At 39.6% G+C, this 19238-nt stretch overlaps 2 protein-coding genes across 13 annotated transcripts in view; both read right to left on the bottom strand.

Annotated features, from left to right (window-relative positions):
• Positions 1-3635: 3635 nt before the first annotated feature.
• apool (apolipoprotein O-like) lies at positions 3636-14573 on the bottom strand. 4 transcript variants are annotated; one of them, XM_061788004.1, is made up of 11 exons: positions 14469-14573; positions 12727-12825; positions 12505-12630; positions 10229-10283; positions 9531-9629; positions 8584-8675; positions 8379-8483; positions 6342-6561; positions 5969-6235; positions 4540-4638; positions 3636-4145 (listed from the first exon to the last, which is right to left on the bottom strand). In XM_061788004.1, exons 1-11 carry the CDS (start codon positions 14478-14480, stop codon positions 4060-4062), a joined length of 1260 nt encoding a protein of 419 aa, XP_061643988.1. In that variant the 5' UTR covers positions 14481-14573; the 3' UTR covers positions 3636-4059. The 4 variants fall into 4 exon arrangements, with proteins under 4 accessions (XP_061643988.1, XP_061643991.1, XP_061643989.1 ...); XM_061788007.1 differs by lacking the exon at positions 5969-6235; XM_061788005.1 differs by lacking the exons at positions 12727-12825; positions 14469-14573 and adding an exon at positions 11611-11700 and having other exon boundaries at positions 12505-12623.
• Positions 14574-15055: 482 nt separating this feature from the next.
• The window catches only part of si:ch211-26b3.4 (connector enhancer of kinase suppressor of ras 2), a 77829-nt gene continuing 73646 nt past the window's right edge, over positions 15056-19238 (bottom strand). For all 9 annotated transcript variants that reach the window (XM_061788352.1, XM_061788348.1, XM_061788353.1 and 6 more), the window contains 2 exons: positions 18865-19127; positions 15056-17960 (listed from right to left, as the gene is read on the bottom strand). In XM_061788352.1, the coding sequence (XP_061644336.1) occupies positions 17751-17960; positions 18865-19127 (473 nt within the window). In that variant the 3' untranslated portion in view covers positions 15056-17750. The remainder of the gene's footprint in view (positions 17961-18864; positions 19128-19238) is intronic.

The following is a 19238-nucleotide window of genomic DNA, read 5'->3' as shown; positions in this document are numbered from 1 at the left end:
ATGAAGCAGTGTTACAATTTTTGTTGTTGTTGGGGGGCTGGGGGTGTCACGTTCCTGTGTGGGTGAACATGATTTGGAATGATATTTGAACATGAACTGCATAATCCGGATAATGTTCAAGTCAGTACAGTCATGGTCAAAAGTTTGGCAGCATCTTTAAAAAATATTTTGTGCATGTTTTTATTACAGAAAAAACAAGAATTTTCCAAGTTTTGTGATGCGCTGGAGGGACTGTGGCCTGCATTTGCCCTGTAATATTGAGGGTAAACGGTCTACTGAATTTGCCTTATTGTCTTTAACGAAGAACCTATTACAGACTAAAGTGCATTCAAGCAAATTGCTATATTATTCCCATAAATTCACATCGACTCTTGTTAATACTCATTAATTTTTTCCATCCTGGAATAGTCCCATATTTTGGGAGTTACCTTGCTTTTATAGCACTCCACCCACAACTTGCCACTAATACTCAAACATTATGTCAAAGTATGAAACCTTGTCAATTTAAATACCATGTGACAGAAGATGAGTGAGTTAGCTAAAACTAGTAAGGTGCCCATTGGAGCTTTGCAAATAGGAGCATTAAGTCAAAGAGCAGGTCACTGATGGTGTAGTGGTACACATACCTGACTTTGGTGTGGGCAGTGTGGGTTCAGTTCCCACTCAGTGACGGTGTGAATCTGAGTGTGAATGGTTGTCCGTGTTTATATGTGCCCTGCAACTGACTGGCAACCAGTTCAGGGTGTAGTCTGCCTTTTGCCCGAAGTCAGCTGGGATAGGCTCCAGTGCCTCTCGACCCTAACCAGGACAAGCGGTGTTGAAAATGGATGGATGGAAGTCAAAGGACAACACAAGAATTTAACCAGCTTTCTTCAGACTTAATGGGAATTTGTCCTCATTTGATTGAGAAGGGTATTGACGTGAATACAGGCCCAAGATGTGTTTTCTGCAATACTCTGCTGCATGCAGAAACTGATTTTCATCAGTTTTTGTTAGGCAGGCAGTCCGCACGACGTCATTCATAACAGCTCAAGTTTACCCCTTCTGTTAGTTACTTTGTCTGCGATGTACCTTTGTGCCTGTTTCATCAGTGGGAAAGTCAAAATCCAACCAAAAAAAGCAGCCCAGGGCGAGCTTGTATTTAATTGTTCATTCCTTTCCACAGTAGCAGATTGTCCCACATACATGATTCCCGACAGAGATTGTGTACAAGGGACGATGCATTAATGTTATTTACAAATTTACAATCGCACAGTGAGAAACGTAGCAGAGAGCCTGATGTCAAGAAGAATGAAAGATTTCCAATCTTAGTGAAGGCTCTGCATCACTGTCGCAGGTTAATGCTGCCTCCATTGTTGATGAGTGACATTCAAGATGGATGTGACTGACAGCAGTGGCACGGAATGAGGCTTGAAGCAACGTTCATCGTTACAGGGAGAGATAAGATTCTGATTGATGGGGCTAATTTTAGTACCATCAACTCTGTTTTTAAGTGTAGTAGGGTAGATTATTTGCAGTGGAGTATGGGGTAAGGATTATGATTCGACATAAACGTTATTAGCACCAGTCCAGAGGACAAACAAAAACACAGAAAAACAGTGTGCGTAATATTAGGAAGATAAAAAGAAATGCCACTGATTAATTAAAGGTCCCATATTCTGGCTATTTAGACTTCCACATAGTGACTCTTTAACATGGGCTTAGTATAAAATTGTAATTCCTGTCAAAAAACACCTTGGTTTTGTCATAATAGTGTCCAGAAGAGCCCCTCTGACAGCTACTTCTGTTTGACCCAGTTATGTATCTGGTTTGTCCATATTTGGCTAAAACCGTCCCCTTTCCTCTGACTGTGTAGAAGACCCACTTGTGAGAGTACACGTTTGTTATGTTGACAGTGCTGCTGGGGGAGGGAAATCTTCGCACGTGACGTAGCTAAGCTCAAGAAATTCAATTGACCTGATTTTAGGCCTCTCGGCAGAGAAACATCTGGAACTCAGGAATGCGTGTACGATTTTAATTCATATTTAACATGTTTACCAAGGCACCTATAGAGCCAATATAAAATCCCAAATACTAGAAAAAATTGGTTTGGTAAAATATGGGATCTTTAAGTTGAATGTTCAAACTGTTAGAACACTGAAAAATATAACTTAAATGCATCCATTATTGTGTCCATCAGACAAAATAATGTTAATCTGACCGACAAGGAACACACACAGACACTACCAATGGGGCCATCTTGTGTCACATGCTCCGTATAAGCGTAAATAAAATACAGTGAGCATTGAAACCATTTAAGCAATGAAATGGGGTGCCAAATCCGATTAGTATTAGTACTTTATGGGTGCTATAACAACAAACAATAGCTACATGTGGACAAAATTGTTGTAACCCCGTCTGATAAGAAAAAAAACCCGACAATGATCTCTGAAATAATCTCAAACTATAACTTCAAAATAAAGACTGACTGAAAAATTTACAATTAAAATCAGACATTACTTATCCTCACTAGGGTTACGGGTGTGTGTAACCTATCCCAGCCGACTCTGGGCGAGAGGCGATGTACACCTTGGTCGCCAGCCAATTGCAGGGCACATAGAAACAAACAACCATTCACACTCACATTCACACCTACGGGCAATTTAGAGTCTTCAAGCAACCTACCATGCATGTCTTTGGGATGTGGGAGGAAACCGGACTACCTGGAGAAAACCCACCCACGCGCGGGGACAACATGCAAACTCCGCACAGCCGAGGCCAGGATTTGAACCCCGGTCCTCAGAACTGTGAATTAGATGTGCAAACCAGTCGCGGACCGTTCCACCCTTTAGCAATATAATTTAAACAAAAAAAAACAAAAAAAGAAGAAATAGGCCTGCACACTGTTTTGAGTCAATCACTGCAATCAAGAGACTTGCCTCCGGGGGAAGAAATAAAAAAAACAAAAAACACACAGAATGCTGTGAGCGGCTGCTCATATCAGAAACCGCCAATGCCTATAGCCTTTACCTTTGACATGCTTGTGTATAATTTCCTCTTTAATCTGAGACACCTTTGCTTTCTGTGGTTAATTTTAAGTTGTGCTTCACACCCTTTAAATAGGAAGACAGACTGATTACAATTTTGAAGACATCTGTGATGCTAATTAGAGGGACACACCTTAGTTTTACTTATTCCTATGAGCTGAATATGTTTCCATCTTTTCTAGGAGTGTCAACAATTTTGTCCATGTTTGCAGCTATAGCACTGAATAAGAATAATTCTGGAATCAGAATTAGAGCATGTCTGTAATTATGCAACTAATAAAAACTTGCTTAAATAAAATCATCAAAATAGAGCCCAGATAAGAGAGAGCTGACATAGAACATGTAACCTGACCTTTGACCTTAGGTGACTTAGCCATATTGGGTCAGAAATTCGGTGGCCTTGGGAAATGTTGATGTGAGAGGGAACAATCACTGTAAATTTAAGGAAGCTCAGTCTATAATTTTATTTCCAGTATGTCAGGCACTCAAAGCCCAGCTCAGCCTTCTTGTGTCTTTTATCATTCAAAACGAATGACCTACTGCTCTTACTTAGTAAACATGTATGGTTACGTAATTGTTGTTGCATCAGATAACATACTCAAACATGAATTCATGAAAAATATAGATTTATTTGACTTCTTCAATCAATACGTCAAGACAATTCTGGGCGATAACAAAATTGCACAACTTTACATGCATTTTTTTACATAATCATTACAGATGACATACACTGTTTCCACCTAGTCAATACGGTGCATTCAGGACAATGGGGACTGCAAAAAAAAAATACAAAATCTGAAAATATTTGCTAAATATCAAAGAGTGGAAGGAATACAAAGCCAGCGATCTGTAGGACACATGTTCTTCCACAAAACTCTTTCAAAACACTTTTATTTTTTGTTTTTTCTCAACATAGTACAGGGAGTCAAACGTTGTGGCAGGAATTAGACTGTTTTCATATTTTTTTTAAAATGCACCTTTTATGCGGTGTGATGACAGTGTGTGTCAATCTGGATGAGATGTGCCGGGCTTATCAGTGAGTGCTGTATAGGTCTTCGTCCTCAGGATTGGACTGGCCAAAGTCCAAGAGGGCAGGATCTGGGCTAAACTCAGAGCCCCCTGGTGGCCAGCAAGAGAAATGAAGAAAGCAAAAGAATACATTTTGGATTTAGAATATTTTGTTGTCCTACTCTATACTCTTGCAATGGTGAATCTATTGTTGACAACTCCAATCTTTAACTACCACTGGTGTGAGAATAAATATTAAATCTAAGAAAATAAACAAAAAAAACCATCACTGCAATGCAAAGTTCAAAACAGACATTTTACTCAGAAATGTTTGGCTAGAAGGCTAAAAGTCTCAGTCACATAACTTGCCTTATGAATGTAAAAATACGTTGTTTGGCTCATTAAGAGCAAGTCATCTCATTTGCTCAAGATGTAGAAAGGTAGGGATGCTACAAGCCCTCTCGCTCAAGTCAAGTTCTACCACGTCTACCTAATGAAACAATACCTTTGCCGTTTGCACCTGGCTGTTCAGCAAGCTTGTGTGCCTGCGATCCTTCTTCTCCCAATCCAGCGGCCACCGATTCTTTGGACTCCACAACCGGTACTGGTGGTGACAATACATAGAGGGTCAACACCATGGTGGCAAGGATGATTGAACTACTACAAAAATTGTTCAATTTATCTAAATAATGCTTTCCAAAATGAATCCAGATGATTCGCAAAAAATCAGAACTTGTCTACTTGCACATGTTTCTCTATAACAAACTATTCGCTGAAGAATGCATCTACTTGCACCTATCCCTGTATTTTTGTGCCCTTTCTTAGACACCTTAAGATTCCGCCCAAAATTCTCTGTTTCTTCTATGGTCCCATGTCAGCGGAGTAGCAGCTAGTGTTGGTCACCAGCTGATAGGTGGCCAGCTTGATGGTGACCAGCAGCGCGATGGAAGATTCTAGTAGAGGTCCAACAGGCGGACGCAGGTCCTTGTGGAGTTGACACCAGAGAAAGTAAGGTGGTAAACTTCTCATGATGATGCAGAGAAAGCTTTGGATCGCTATTGGCAGTGGTGGAGGTTAACGGCTGATTAGATGTTAATGGCTATCTCCTCTCTCTCATTTACAGTAAATGCTGAACTTAAGATAGTCATTTGCAATATACTGTATGTATTTTAAAAATAAGAGTATCTACAGTATGTAACACTGATTTAAAAAAGCGGTATAGTGTATCACGAATAGTGAGGGTTCACTGTATTGCATGAGATGGGAAATAAGATGCATCAAAACAAATTTGAGTGAACTGCTATAAAAGACATAGGATCAGTTTAAATGAAAGACATTTTGCAACGAATGGGAAAAAGATTTAAAGACGACATGATTGGTTAAAAGATACAAACAAAAGCCTGAGATGTCCCAAAGCGAGCAATCTCTTCCACAAAGTAAAGCATGAATGCTTCGCTTGCCAGACTTCACAAATGGCAGGCCACAGCTGTTCCTCTGAATCGAGTCAGTGGATGCAAGAATTAATGGTTTGATGGAAGAATAAATATTGTCAAAGACATTGACAGAGGACACATTTATGATTTTTGTCCTTCCAGATGTTTGTCATCTGTGAATGAATATGCATGTGAATATGATTAACAATGTAAATGTCATCCAAGTATATTTTTGTGATACATTCCACTTTGTAAGCCATGGGAATTCTTTGTGACTCCTCCTTGTAGATATACCAACCGTTTGCAACTATGAAATAGCAGAACGCGACAAGGACTTGCCTTGCAGTACCCCTATTTGTATTCAATAGTACTTATAATAAATGTTGCAGGCAGCCAGCAGTAATTCGCCTGTTACTGGTTCTAATCATATTTTGTTAAGGTCAAATGTGAAGGGTATCCAGTGAAGACGATTCATGCTGACATGATGATTATTAGTGCTACCTGCTGGTTCATTTGAGGTCTTTGGAGTAGGGGGCTCCTCTGTGGAAGCGGGAACCTCAGCTGGAGCCGATTCAACTTGAGCAGACTCTTCGGTATGTGGTTCTGAACTTAGTGTGGGCTTAGCAGGCAGGGTATCAGCGTGGGTGCCATCAGAAGCCAGAGAGATGCCCACTGATGAAGTGACAGCATCATCAGATACAGCAAGGGTGCCCTCTGGTGCTTCTTTGGAGGTTTGAGGCATCTCATGTTGAACAGAGTCCACTGATTCTTGAGCCAAAGTGGACAGGTCGCCAAATTATAAGTGTAAATAAGAGTAGATGCCTAATGTGACTGATGTCACATTGAGAAACAGGAAGATCAATATCTGTTGTACCTGAGTCTCTCTCTGCGGGGAACTGCTCGGCTGAGAATTCTGTGAGTGCGACTGACGGCTCTTGTGCTGTGATAGCAATGATGAGTTTATCAGCGGCTGGAACACACTCCACTGATTTTGCCTCAGTGTCTGAGATGGCAAGGCTCTGTGCTGAGCCTGGCTCTGAGGCGTGACGAGGCTCATCAACCACTGCAGTCTCTGGAGGCGGCACATGAGTTGCCTGTGAAGCCCACGTGAAAGGAATGCAATCAAAGTATGTACATATCTGTTCAACCAACCACTTTCCTAGATTCACAATCCCAGAAATAGCTTCACAAATTAAGGTTTTTGTTGTTGTTGTTTTTTACAACAGCAACTGTAATATTTTAGATACATTACAGATTTATTTACACTAAGCTTATTACACTACTGGTGGCCCCGGCCGGCCCATAGAGATTGGAAAAAATTGAGTCATTTAATTTTTCGTAAAAAATTCTGACCACTGTGTGGAATTCGACCGTCAAGCAAATGAAGAAAGGTGGAGTCTGCTACTTGGCTGCAATCAGCATTGGTGGTGTCGACAAACTAGTCTTAACTACAGACCCTTTCCAAAAAAATTTAATATCGTGGAAAAGTTTATTTATTTCCATAATTCCATTCAAAAAGTTAAACTTTCATAGATTATAGATTCAGGGCCCACAATTTAAATTTTAAATTTTGCAGGCCATAAACGTTTTAAAGTGACTGTCACACACTAATTACCTCCTAAACTCAAAGCACCTGCACAGGTTACCTGAGGTGTCATTAAATTGCTCCAGTTGGTTTAATTGTTTCAGTTGGGTTCAATATAGGGAAGATTGCAGACTTGACAACTGGCCAGAAGACCATCATTGATACCTTGCATAGGATGGGTAAGCCACAAAAGTTCATAGCTAAGGAGGCTGGCTGTTCACAGAGTGCTGTGTCCAAGCATATCAATGCAAGGACAAAATGTGGCAAGAGAAGATGCACCAGCAAAAGAGATGACCGTGGGCTTCAGCGGATTATCAAACAGAAGATTTGAGAATTTAGCAGAGACCCATAATGAGTGGAATGAGGCGGGAGTCACATCTTAAAAAAACATGGAGATGCAGATTTGATCTCCCAGCAGGACCTGGCCTCTGCCCCTACCGCCAGAAGCACCAAAACCTGGTTTGATGCCCATGCCATTACAGTGCTTGATTGGCCAGCCAACTCACCGGCTCTAAACCCCATTGAGAATCTATGGGGTATTATCAAGAGGAAAATGAGGGGCACCAAACTCAAAGACAAAAAAGAACTGACAGCAAGCATCAAGGAAATCTGGGTTTCCATAACTCCCAGCCAATGCCACAGGCTGATTGCCTCAATGCCACGGCGCATTGAGGCAGTGATTAAAGCAAAGGGATTCCCAACCAAGTATTGAAGATTAACATATAATTTTGAAAGTACCATATTTTGATTGATTTAATGTGACCCTAAACTTTGTTACTACAAAAACTGAGAAGTAAATAATTATAGTAAGAAGTAATACTGTGATTTCTTCACAGTATTCTAATTTTTCAATTCCTAATTTTGTGGTTTTATAAGATGGAAACCCAAATTATGTAAAAATAAACAAATACATACTTGAAATTGTTTAAATTGTGGGCCCTGAATCTATAATTTATGAGTGTTTAACTTTTTTAATGGAATTATGGAAATAAATAAACTTTTCCATGACACATCGTCAGCTTAGGCTTGTAGCCACAAACATCTGCTAAGATACAAATCCTCTGCCTCACAGTATGCTCACTTACAACACTGGCATGAAAACAGGAGTTCAGATTCTCCCATTCCTCAATTGCAACTATTGTAGAATAATTTAACCCATCTTAGTGAAGTTAGCATGTCAGTATCTCTGCATTAATTTAACTGTGTTTAAATATGTTCAACTGTCCCAAAACTATGTTCATGTTGTCGGGCTCATATTTTTCAACAAGACTCGGTAATAACCATGACCATAATGCATCTGTTTGAATGTTTAAAGGCATAAATAACCTGTGGCTGTGGAGCAGCATCAGACTCTGGGGGCTTAGAGGTGAACAGTGAAGCCACGGCAGCATGGCTCCACTGGCCTGCAGCATACATCTTCTTGCTTGTCACCTTAATTACAAGAGAAAAATAAGTATTTTGCCTCATGAATACAATCGTATGAGTATGTTGTTGACAGTTGGTTACAAGGTTAGTCTGACAAAGTGCTCACCTTAAAGACAGCCACTGCCTGGGCTGGGTAGCACACTGATGCCCCAGCACTCATAAGACCCAATGGAACTGCAACCCTCTTTAAACGAGAGCCTAAAACACCATTTTACAATCAAGAGGAAAAGTAATGATTTAAACCTTCAATACTTTAAAGTAGAAGTCGTTGTTGTGTTACAATGTCAGCCGTGTCAAGTAACGGCTGTGATAATTTTACCATATGGGAAATTTTATAACTTTGAATAGTGTCAACACTGAACAAGCACTGACTTTTTTATCTTTATTTGAAGCTAGATGTTGTCAGATAATACCGCTACTCAGTGATCATGTGACTGAAATGGCTACGATCCAATAAACTCCTCAGATTGTCACTAAACTGACTTCCACGACACAGTGTCAAACCAATTTAACATAAAAGTGTTTGAAAAGTGACAACATGATATAGTAGGAGCATTGGTTCCTTCCCACAAAGGTGACACAATGCTTCAAATGTCAGATCTAAAAGACCTGTGTGCAGAATATATGCAGTCAAACATTCCACTTAAATAAAATGTGTTAGAAAACCTTGGGTTTCCTTCCATACGATGTTTTTATGACATAAAATACTCCAACAATACACCAGCCACAAAAAAAAAAAATTTTCAATCATGTCAACAACCATAGTCATGATCGTTAGCGTAGCATACACAGGAAGTCAGATATCTTGTTTTCCGGGTTTGGTCACATGACGTTCGGTATGTAGCGGATTGTACTGTTGTTCAAATGGTAAGAAAATAGTAGAAAAACAGTTGAACTGAATACGAAAAAAATAGACGAATACAAATGATTAGATTTGCCACTACAATGAAGAATTGTTGAAGATAGCTACTTGATCATAGAAAGGGCATATCAGCAGCTCTCAAAATAAATTCTCCCCAAACGCCGTGTGCGTGTGTGTGAGGATCATGTTACCTTTTTGTGCCAAGAACATGCCAAGTAGACCAGCCATGGTGATAGTGCCAAACCTAGGTAGGAAACCTGGAGGAGGATCTTTCAAGTAATAGTATACATCTAAGACATACAAGGATACAGTAAATGAGCATTAGGGACACATAATGCAAATGTATTCTGGTACACTCTTGCCTATTAATGTCTTACATTCATCTCCATCTCTAATTGGAAACAATTGAATAAACATATAGACTAACAATCAAATAAACCCTTTCAGAAAATATGGTAGTTCACAAAAGTAGAGTACAAAAGTTCACAAGTGACTTAACTTTGTGAACGGGTGATGCACATGTATGCACATGATGCATGCACATTTTTGATTTGGTTGTTTTTTTCCAACGTGGCAAGGTCAGCCTTCTACTAAGTGCTGTTGTAGATTAACAATGATTATTTTAGTTTAACAATGTTTATTATTGTGTTTGACATTTGCAGTGGAATAAAACCACAATGGATCATGAGAGGTGCTTCTAATATTGTTGACTTCTCATAGAGCTATGTATATATTAGAAACATATTTCAGTAAGATGTAATAAAGACCTCATGTAATTTTTGTGTGTTTTAAAAATAAAAACTGTAAATCAATGTTAATTATGTCCTGTACATGGAAACACATTCATGGAAATACTTGTGAAAGGTGTAGGTACCTACAGTGAACTCACCCTCTCCAGCATGGTACAGATTTACACTTCCTCTTTTCACAGAGACGCAGGCTCCCTGTGGATAGAAAGAGACAGAACCATCAAGACACGCAACTTCAAAGAGAAAAGTCACATGCACGCACATATGCGTGGCTCTTGGTGGTTTTACGTTAAGTTAGCACCCATTATTTCTGTCATATTGTAATGTTGGCTTGACCTGACTGATTAGAATACATGACCTGAATAGAGAATACTATTGAAGACACTCAGTATACAGTACACAAGTATGTAGAGTAAATGAACAAGTCATTAAAATAGAAACATTGCTCTATCTTGTGATAGGATCGGTGTTCGGTTAGCGTTTTTTTTTTTTTTTTTTTTTTAAACTCGCTGATCGGTAATCGGCCCCAAAAAGCCTGATCGTGTAAAGCCTGGTTTACAGTATTTTCAGTAGAAAAGAAATTATGCAAAAAAGTAACTGAGCCATTTATGTATAATCTACCAGTATTTAAATGCACTGTAGTATAGAGTAGGTAACAGTCCAGACATGAAGTTGAAATTTCTTTTCATGCCCAGTTATACTGTATTGTCATTACAACATTCATTAACACTTATTTTTTTAATCATCCACCCATCCATTTTCCTTACCGCTCATCCTCACTAGGGTCGCGGGCGTGCTGGAGCCTATCCCAGCTATCTTCGGGCGAGAGGCAGGGTAAACCCTTAATCAATGTTAATATAAACACACGTTTTAACATAAAATGCATTCATATTTCTAAATTTGAGTGCATTAATTTAAATGACACACGTTGTATACACCTGACGTTTGTCTCTTCAGAGTACCAATAGCTCTCCACCCCTCCATGTCCCCCCCAAATGTAATCTGTTGCAATGTGCATTAGTTTTATTCTGAATTCAGGAAAAGCAGCCGGTGTACATTTTTTTTTCATGTCCTCATTCATAGTTTTCATACAAGGAGATAAGTATTTAGTTTGTGCTGCTAGGCGTCGGTGCTAATCTTATTTGCATGTCCAAACAGGTCCTTCTGTGGGTCTTTTTTTAATATTACAGTTGATTCACCGAATATTAGGTTCACCAACATCGTAGCAGACCCTGGATGTGACTATTGCGTACATCGCAATTACAAAAAGGCTCAAACAATATATCGTGCAGCCCTACGCTGGACCACGAAAGAGTTGGTGCTAGTATGACAGCAGTTTGGACAGCTCTAAGTGGGCGCTGTTGTGGTATAAAATCAAACCACTGCTAACTTTGAACCTAGCTCCAAGGCTCAGTTTGAAAAAGAGGTTTTGAGCACATGTGTGTGTGTGTTAATGCATATATGTATTAATAATCTACTTAAATTGCAGAAGGCACACAAAATCACTAAAGACAGTTCTCACCCCAACCACAGTCCGTTTGCCCTCCTTCATCTGGAAAGCACTACATGACACTCCATTCCCTGTCCAGCAGGTTCACGTACAACTTCTTCCCTACGGATGTCACCCAGTTAAACTCTGCAACACAATGATAACACCCCCCCCCCCCCCCCGGTCATCCCCCCCCCCCCCCCCCCACACCTTCCTCCAATGTCTGTATTTCCCCTCTCAACCTGACAGGTGAAAGGAACTCTGAATGTTTCAGCATACCCAGAGATTTTGAACAGTCAAACAGTTAGGGGATTACCCCTTCTTGTTCCAACATGTCTGTGCACCAGTGCACAAAGCAAGGTCCATAAAGACAGGGATGAGAGAATCTGGTATGGATGAACTTGACTGGCCTGCACAAAGTCACGCCCTCAACCCAATAAAACACCTTTGGGTTGATTTTGAGTGGACAGTGAGCCAGGCCTTCTCATCTAACATCAGTGTGTGACCACACAAATATGATCCTGGAAGAATGGACAAAAACTACCATCGACTCACTCCTAAACCTTGTTGAAAGCCTTCCCACAAGAGTTAAAGCGGTTACAGCGACAAAGCGTTTATCAACATCATATTAAACCATATGGATTTAGAATGGGATAACACAAAATCTGAGTCAAGGCAGGTGAGCGAATAGTTTTGGCAATATAGTGTGTGTGTGTGTATATTCTATTGCATTAAGCAAACAACACAAACAACAACCATGTTTGAGTATAAGAAGTACTAAACATATCAGATACAATATTATTATTATTATTATTATTATTATTGACAACTTTCAAATAATTCATAATTCAGCTAGTATCCTCTGCTTGGTAAAATTTGACCTGAGCATAATGGTTAACTTCACCAAGTCTAAAGGCATCAGAGTACCTTCACCACATGGACAAAGGGTAGTAGACTTTCTCTTGCTGTAGTTAGGCCACTTTCGATCAGCCCTGGCTGATCAGCAACACGCTGGACCTGAGCAGACTTTGTCACTGGGGTGTAGATGTTCAGCTAGGGGCAAAAAGATATCCTGTAATGTTATTATGGTCTAACTGTCATATACACGACATGGTGTGGATTGGCCTCCATCAATACAGATGGGGGTACCTTCTCTCGAGTAATAAGGCCTTCAGTGGGCACTTCACTGATGGTGTAGACTCTGATGGAGGCTATGCCCAGCACCGCCGGGACAGCCACCATAGCCACCTAGGAAAATAAACACTAAGTCTGACTTTCTATTGTAAAAAACTACAGATAAAAGTCTTCTCAAACAAATAGTTTATAATAGTGGTTAAAAACAAGTAAACATCATACACATAATATTTCAACGCAGGCCAAAAACACTTTATCCAACATTAAAATGTTTCAGTTGCCTTTACATAAGATTTTTTCTTTCACATTGCACCATAAAGTAGCGGATTTTATAGGTGTCTTGTAACTTAACGCTAATCAATACATATGAAACGGACAAAATAGTAGGTATACCTTCACAATATAATTGTATGAAATTTAAGAAGTATATATAAATATTTAAAGCTGCCGCTACAAAGATATTTTCAAGTAAGCTATGATTAAACCTGCCAAAGGGTTATTTATGTAACACAATGTCAATTGTGGTAGCGTAGCGGCTGTATACGGTGAAACTGCCCTGCATCACACAGAGTTGCAAGAAAATGTACAGTATATGAACCTTTGGGAATTACCTGGATGGCTGCATATATTGGTCACAAAATGTTATCTGATCATATACGTCAGAACAACTGACACACAATTTTCTTAAACTAATACCACACAATTATGTGTTGATGTTTTGGCTAACTGAAACATGTAAACATCATAGGGGAGGGTGGAAAAACTATTTGAATTTTGAATCTTTGGATTTAATAACTGGTTGGTCTTCTTTTGGCAACAATGACCTCAACCAAACGTTTAATTCTTTAAGTTGCAGGTCAGACATGGACAGCAGTCAAGAGGAATTTTGGACTATTGGTCCTTCACATATTTTTTTCACCCTCTACCCATAATGTTAACATTGTGCATCCAAACAAACAAACATTAAGATATATCATTGTTTGTGTGGTATTACTTTAAACAGATGATCAGATCGCCATTTATTCCCAATTTATGCAAAAATCCTGGTACAATTCCAAAGGGTTCATGTACATTTTCTTCCAGCTTTCTGTGTTTGAAAGTAAACTCGAGGTACTTGATACTAAATGCAGTAGTTACGGTACGTTCTACTTTCGTAAGAAACTGACAGCAAGATGTTAGTAATGTTTTGTAGACTTTTACTCAAATTAAAACAACCTGCAAATATAAATTTGCGAGTGTATAGTTGGCTCTAATCTGTCTGTTCATGTGTATTCAAAATATATATATTTTTTTAACTTTAACTAGTACGGCTAGTAGTTCCCCTACTTTGCACAGGCGATAGTGACAGGACCTTTACAGACTTGGTTCTACTTTTCGCCATATTATACTAAAGCTAATTCTATTAGCTGCAGTTGAATGGCAGCAAAAAAAAAAATCTTGTCCTTTTGAAATAGCGTAGTCAGTGCAGTTGAACTTGAAGATTAAACCACTCGACAGGCAGACGTGAGCTAATTGCTGTCGACTCCATGTAATACTAAACATACAACGCTGGATATCATATTGTTAGCATTGGATTCATTCTGCCAGGCATGGCCAAATGTTTAGTCATACGTGATGAATGCCTGCCCAGAGTATGAGTTATATCTGACAACCAACAACAAGGGAATGTCAGAAATTACCACACAGTGTACATATTCAGTGGAAATAATCCTTCACGACATAGAAAGTTTGCTTTAGAGAATATGACAACTATTCACCTTGGCCGCCATGACAGACGTCCTCCACTTTCTTCTTCTGCTAGGTCTCCCCGTCTATTCTTCAGCTTCGAGTTCACCGAACCACGATCAGCTACTGCCATCTACCAGTAGATAATAGTACTGCAGTACAGTCAGGACGAGTAAACTGTATATGTACGGTATATAGTCGATTTACTTTCAAAGTGTGATTCGTGTAAAATGAATGAATGGAGTCACATACATACATATATACACAGACGGACAGACAGACACCATTACTATCGTTTTGTACGTGTATATTCACCCCCCCCCCCCTCCATGCAGTCACATTCTTTGTTTTTCTGTAACGAAACAGTATTTTGGTCACGTTTATAAAGTCATGGGCAATGATGCTGCTGGATAATATTTGAATAGTGAGGGGTGAATCAAAGTGAATTTACAATAAGCATGCATTTGGAAAATAGAATGGGTAATCTAGAAAATTGGGTACAGTTAAAAAAAAGAAGAAAGGTTGTGGTTTCTCAAATCAAATGCAATAATACTGAATGACTGAATGTGTAACGTTTTTCAGTGAGTCCTAGGAGAGGCACATATTGACCAAACAGAGATCAGTGCAGATGATTCAGTTTATTGGAGTCAAAGTTTAACAACTTACAATCTGTATTTTTGTAATATATATTCATATATATGAAACCAAAAAAAGGCTACTTTAGGAAGAATAAATGTACTTGTCTTTCTTTTTTTTTTAAATATCATCTCGAGTCAGTTTATTGTACAGAATTACAGTAAGCTAATATCATCCTTGAAAAAGAGCAATATGTTCCTTTTTTATGTCGCAGTGCAACTTACATCTTACACACCTGTGCAATGTACCATGAGGCGTACACCCCTGAAAGGACCCACCGTGGAATCTCCCTTTTCAGCCTGGTTCTGCAGGTCTACACACAGAAAGATGATGGGGATGATAACACAGTCTGGGGCCACAAATCAGAACTTGTCCTCTGTATGTCTACAGTCAAGTTGCTGTTTTGCTGAGCAGCAGGTGGTGAAGGACAACCAAACAAATGATGACTAGACGAACATATAGACCTCTGCAGACCAAGACTGCATTCTCAGTCTTCTACAGCTCTGTGTATCTAGGAAGTCCAGTATAGTCAGTCTATCGTTGCCAAAGAGGGGGTTGGGAGGCACAGGAAAAGTGCTTGCATCATTTAGTTTCTTTGTGGCACTCTCAAATAAACCATTCGAAAACAGAACTGTATGTTTGGGTTGTGTTTGATTTTTTTGCAAGCATGTAACATGATGATACAAACTAAAACTATACTAAAATAATTTCAGTAACAGTAAAATGTGAAGAATACGCAAAAATAGTGCTTGATGCAGAAGATACTACAAGTCTGAGCCATTCACTCCAGGGGACGCTATAGAGTCCTTAGCTCGATGTTGGGCAGACATGACGAGTACCATTATCGCATGATATTATATTCAAGAACAGATTATCAAACGGCCCTTTCTTTTCAAAGTGACTGCATTTTTATAACTTGGCTCACTCTGTGGTGCATAAACTAAATTATTGTCACATCCTTCTCGGATCCTGACGCAATGCATCATATTCTGATTAATAGACTGTCCAACGCCATTTTCCAGTTCTTGTACAGTGCATGTCTTAACACAGATAGAAAAGTTCCTCAAATCTCTAAACAAAAAAGTCAAAACTCATTCTTCAATGGTGCTTTTGTGTATCATGCGCTACGAGTCGATCAATACTGCAACCAAGCGGAGTATAACAAAATTTAAATGATTCACAATATTTTACCCTCTCCAATCAAATCAGTCCCAGGCCTTTTCTCATGCAATGCCTCACCAGGAGAAAGTCTATGGGTTGGCCTTATTGTATACCAATAAAAAAAAACGTCACTCAGGTTAATGATGGGCTTGCTCTGAGTTCAACTGTTTCGACAGAAACAGAGTGAAGAGGGGTACAATGCAAAACCTTGGCATAGAATACGTCATACTTTACATTATATTTATGACACAAAACATAAATAGTTATATATTTTTCTATGTTTAAATATATTAGTTGACTGTACATAAATCTTCAGAAATGAGATGTGTTTACCTGATATTTTGAACAGCAATGGTAAAGAGACCAATGAGACAGACCCTGTGATGTTGCCAATGAGATGGAAATATATAGAAAGTGCATTCTTTGCAGTGACAGACTCCCTTGAAAATGATTCTTGCTCTAACAGTTTAACGGAAAAAAAATGCACAAATTTAAGTACATACGCTCAGTGTTCGTCTCTAAAAGCCAATCACAGTGGTAGTGGAACGCAAACATTTACATCAGTATACACAGTAGTATACACATATACACAACAATCGAAAGAGAAAAAAAATGACAACCAAAAGTTAGAAGATGAAGAAGAAGAGAGATGAGTGGTGGTGAGAAAATAAAAATTACAGTAGATTTGCACACAATCAGAGGAACCTCCCCTCCTTGTGCAGATAAACATTTTCACAGTTTGAAATTGTGTGTATAGAAAAATGGTTCTTGTTGACTAGTGTTTATTTTCATTGGTAAAGAGAGATTAACCAGCCTTTCACAGTCTTCAAATACAGTAAAGTCACTGATCATACTTTCCCCACACTGCCCTGTCAGATCCACGAGAAATAACAGGGCTATCAGCATGATATGCAGTGAGGAAATAAAGAGAAGAGTGAAGGGGGCGGATTGGTGGCTCTGGGTGCAAGTTCATTAGTACAAAAGTACAGTGCTGTGGTGAAAAGAATTCTTCTGTATTGCTGCTACATACAGTAGTAGTAACACCCCCCCCCCCCCCCCCCACCACACACACACACACACACACACACACTAAATCAATCAGAACTATCGCAAAAACAAGAGTAGACAAAGGACATGTAACATGTACACACATTTCCATTATCCTCCATTTCCTTCTTGACAGGCATGTGGACCTTATGCTGAGTTCCACAGACAAAAGAAGATTCATGGTTTCTGTTCAGGCATGCAACAGGCACCCTGTGGGGTCCACAGAATTATCAAAAGTTCATACTCTCATATCTCAGACTGTAGCCTCTATATTTACACGTTACAAGGTGACAGACCCCAGGATTAGCTTTTGTATTTTCCAAAAGCTAATGGGGATCCAGTAAAGAATAAACAAAGTGTGTTACTGTGTGTGTGTGTGTACACATGCATTTATGCGCATGTGTCTGGATGTGAGAAAGAGAGAGAGAGAGTGTGAGAGAGCGATCGGGAGTCCAATCCTGTCCTGTATCTCACACATGGGTCTCAATAAAGGAGTGTGTGTGGGTCATGATGGGAGCGCTCAGCGGGGAAAGATCGTCCTGGCCATTGGTGCCGGGGCTGAGCTGACAGATGTCGGAATAGAGCTCACTGTGCCACTGTTTCCATTCTCTGAAGGTCTGGGAGCACAGGCCTGGGTCCTCCAGGAGAGCGCAGATTACAGCCAGCTCAGACTCTTTGGCCTGGAGGAGACATTATATGGTTACCACAGTTAGGAGGGAAAGGAGTTTATGTTTCCATTGCCATGGGTTTGCTATTTTAGGTAATGCCAAAATGACTTTCAATACATTAACTACAATGTCACTCAGTAGCACATGCATTCACCAAGTTCAAACTGTTAATAATAAGGGAAAAAAATATAGCGCAACATCTTAGTGTTTGTTTGTCTCAGTATTAGGTAATACATTAGTGAGCAGAATACTTCCAGGATTATGGAGTATAATATAGCTAAAGCAAGAATAAGTCAACATCAATTATAAACGAGGAAGAATGCATGAGCAACAATGCCAACAATCCTCCCACAAAATGCATTGCAACTTTAAATATAGCGTGGTTAACTTGCTTTTACCCTGAATGCATGTAAAGGATGTTAATAAAGTTCATACAAGCTTTAATAAAGATTTACTGAAAAGATTAATTCCTTTATATCTCAAGGGGAAGAAAATATTCTGATTCCGAGCAAAGAATAGACATCCTGGGAGGTTCCATTGTACTATATGAAAGTTTCTTCAGTAATTTGGGGGCACAAACCTAAATGAGGATAGTTTGGCACTGGCTGAAGTCTGCACTCTAAAGACAGCCATTGTAGCTTGTTAGTTTGCAGGTTTAGGCAAAAAAACAACTTGATTGTTTTCCATCAAATGCAGTGGAGGGGGCGAAACATCAGCCAAGAAAGAAGCCATTTAAATTTGGTGCATATCCAGATAAATGTCAAGCTGCATTTTTTCCCCACATTTGTTTAACATTGTAAGATGATTACATTTTTGTTGCTGATCCAAATTAGGCTTCCTCTGCCTTGGTGAGGATCTATACTCCACTGAGTGTCAATCTAATATGTCTGGACATAAATTTCTCTCTCTTAGCTACCTTCAAGGTGCTGCGTAGTGCTCTGACGCGGTGCAGTCTGTCGTTCAGAAGGGGGTCCCTGACTCTCTGAGAGAAACCTCGTCGAAGTTCCTGCCTGCTACAGGGTCTTGGGTCACCTAGCGCTGTAACGTTGGCTTGTTCGAGGGCCCGGTACAGCTGCTCTAGTCCATCCAATGGCTCAGGTTCACGGCCGTCTGACACCCGCCTCTCCCTTACCTCTGAGACCCTCCTCTCTCTGCTTTCGACTCTCAACTCCCGCAGGTCTGAGGTAGCCAGGGGAGAAGCAGAGAAAAAATATTCAGTTATTATTTGATTTCTACTTTTGGCATTTTCAAATGTATTTTTAAAGCAGCAACAGCATGTCAGGTCACAGT

The sequence above is a fragment of the Phyllopteryx taeniolatus genome, chromosome 10 (assembly GCF_024500385.1).
Source record: "Phyllopteryx taeniolatus isolate TA_2022b chromosome 10, UOR_Ptae_1.2, whole genome shotgun sequence".
NCBI classification, from domain to species: domain Eukaryota; kingdom Metazoa; phylum Chordata; class Actinopteri; order Syngnathiformes; family Syngnathidae; genus Phyllopteryx; species Phyllopteryx taeniolatus.
This window is presented reverse-complemented; position numbering and strand designations above follow the sequence as displayed.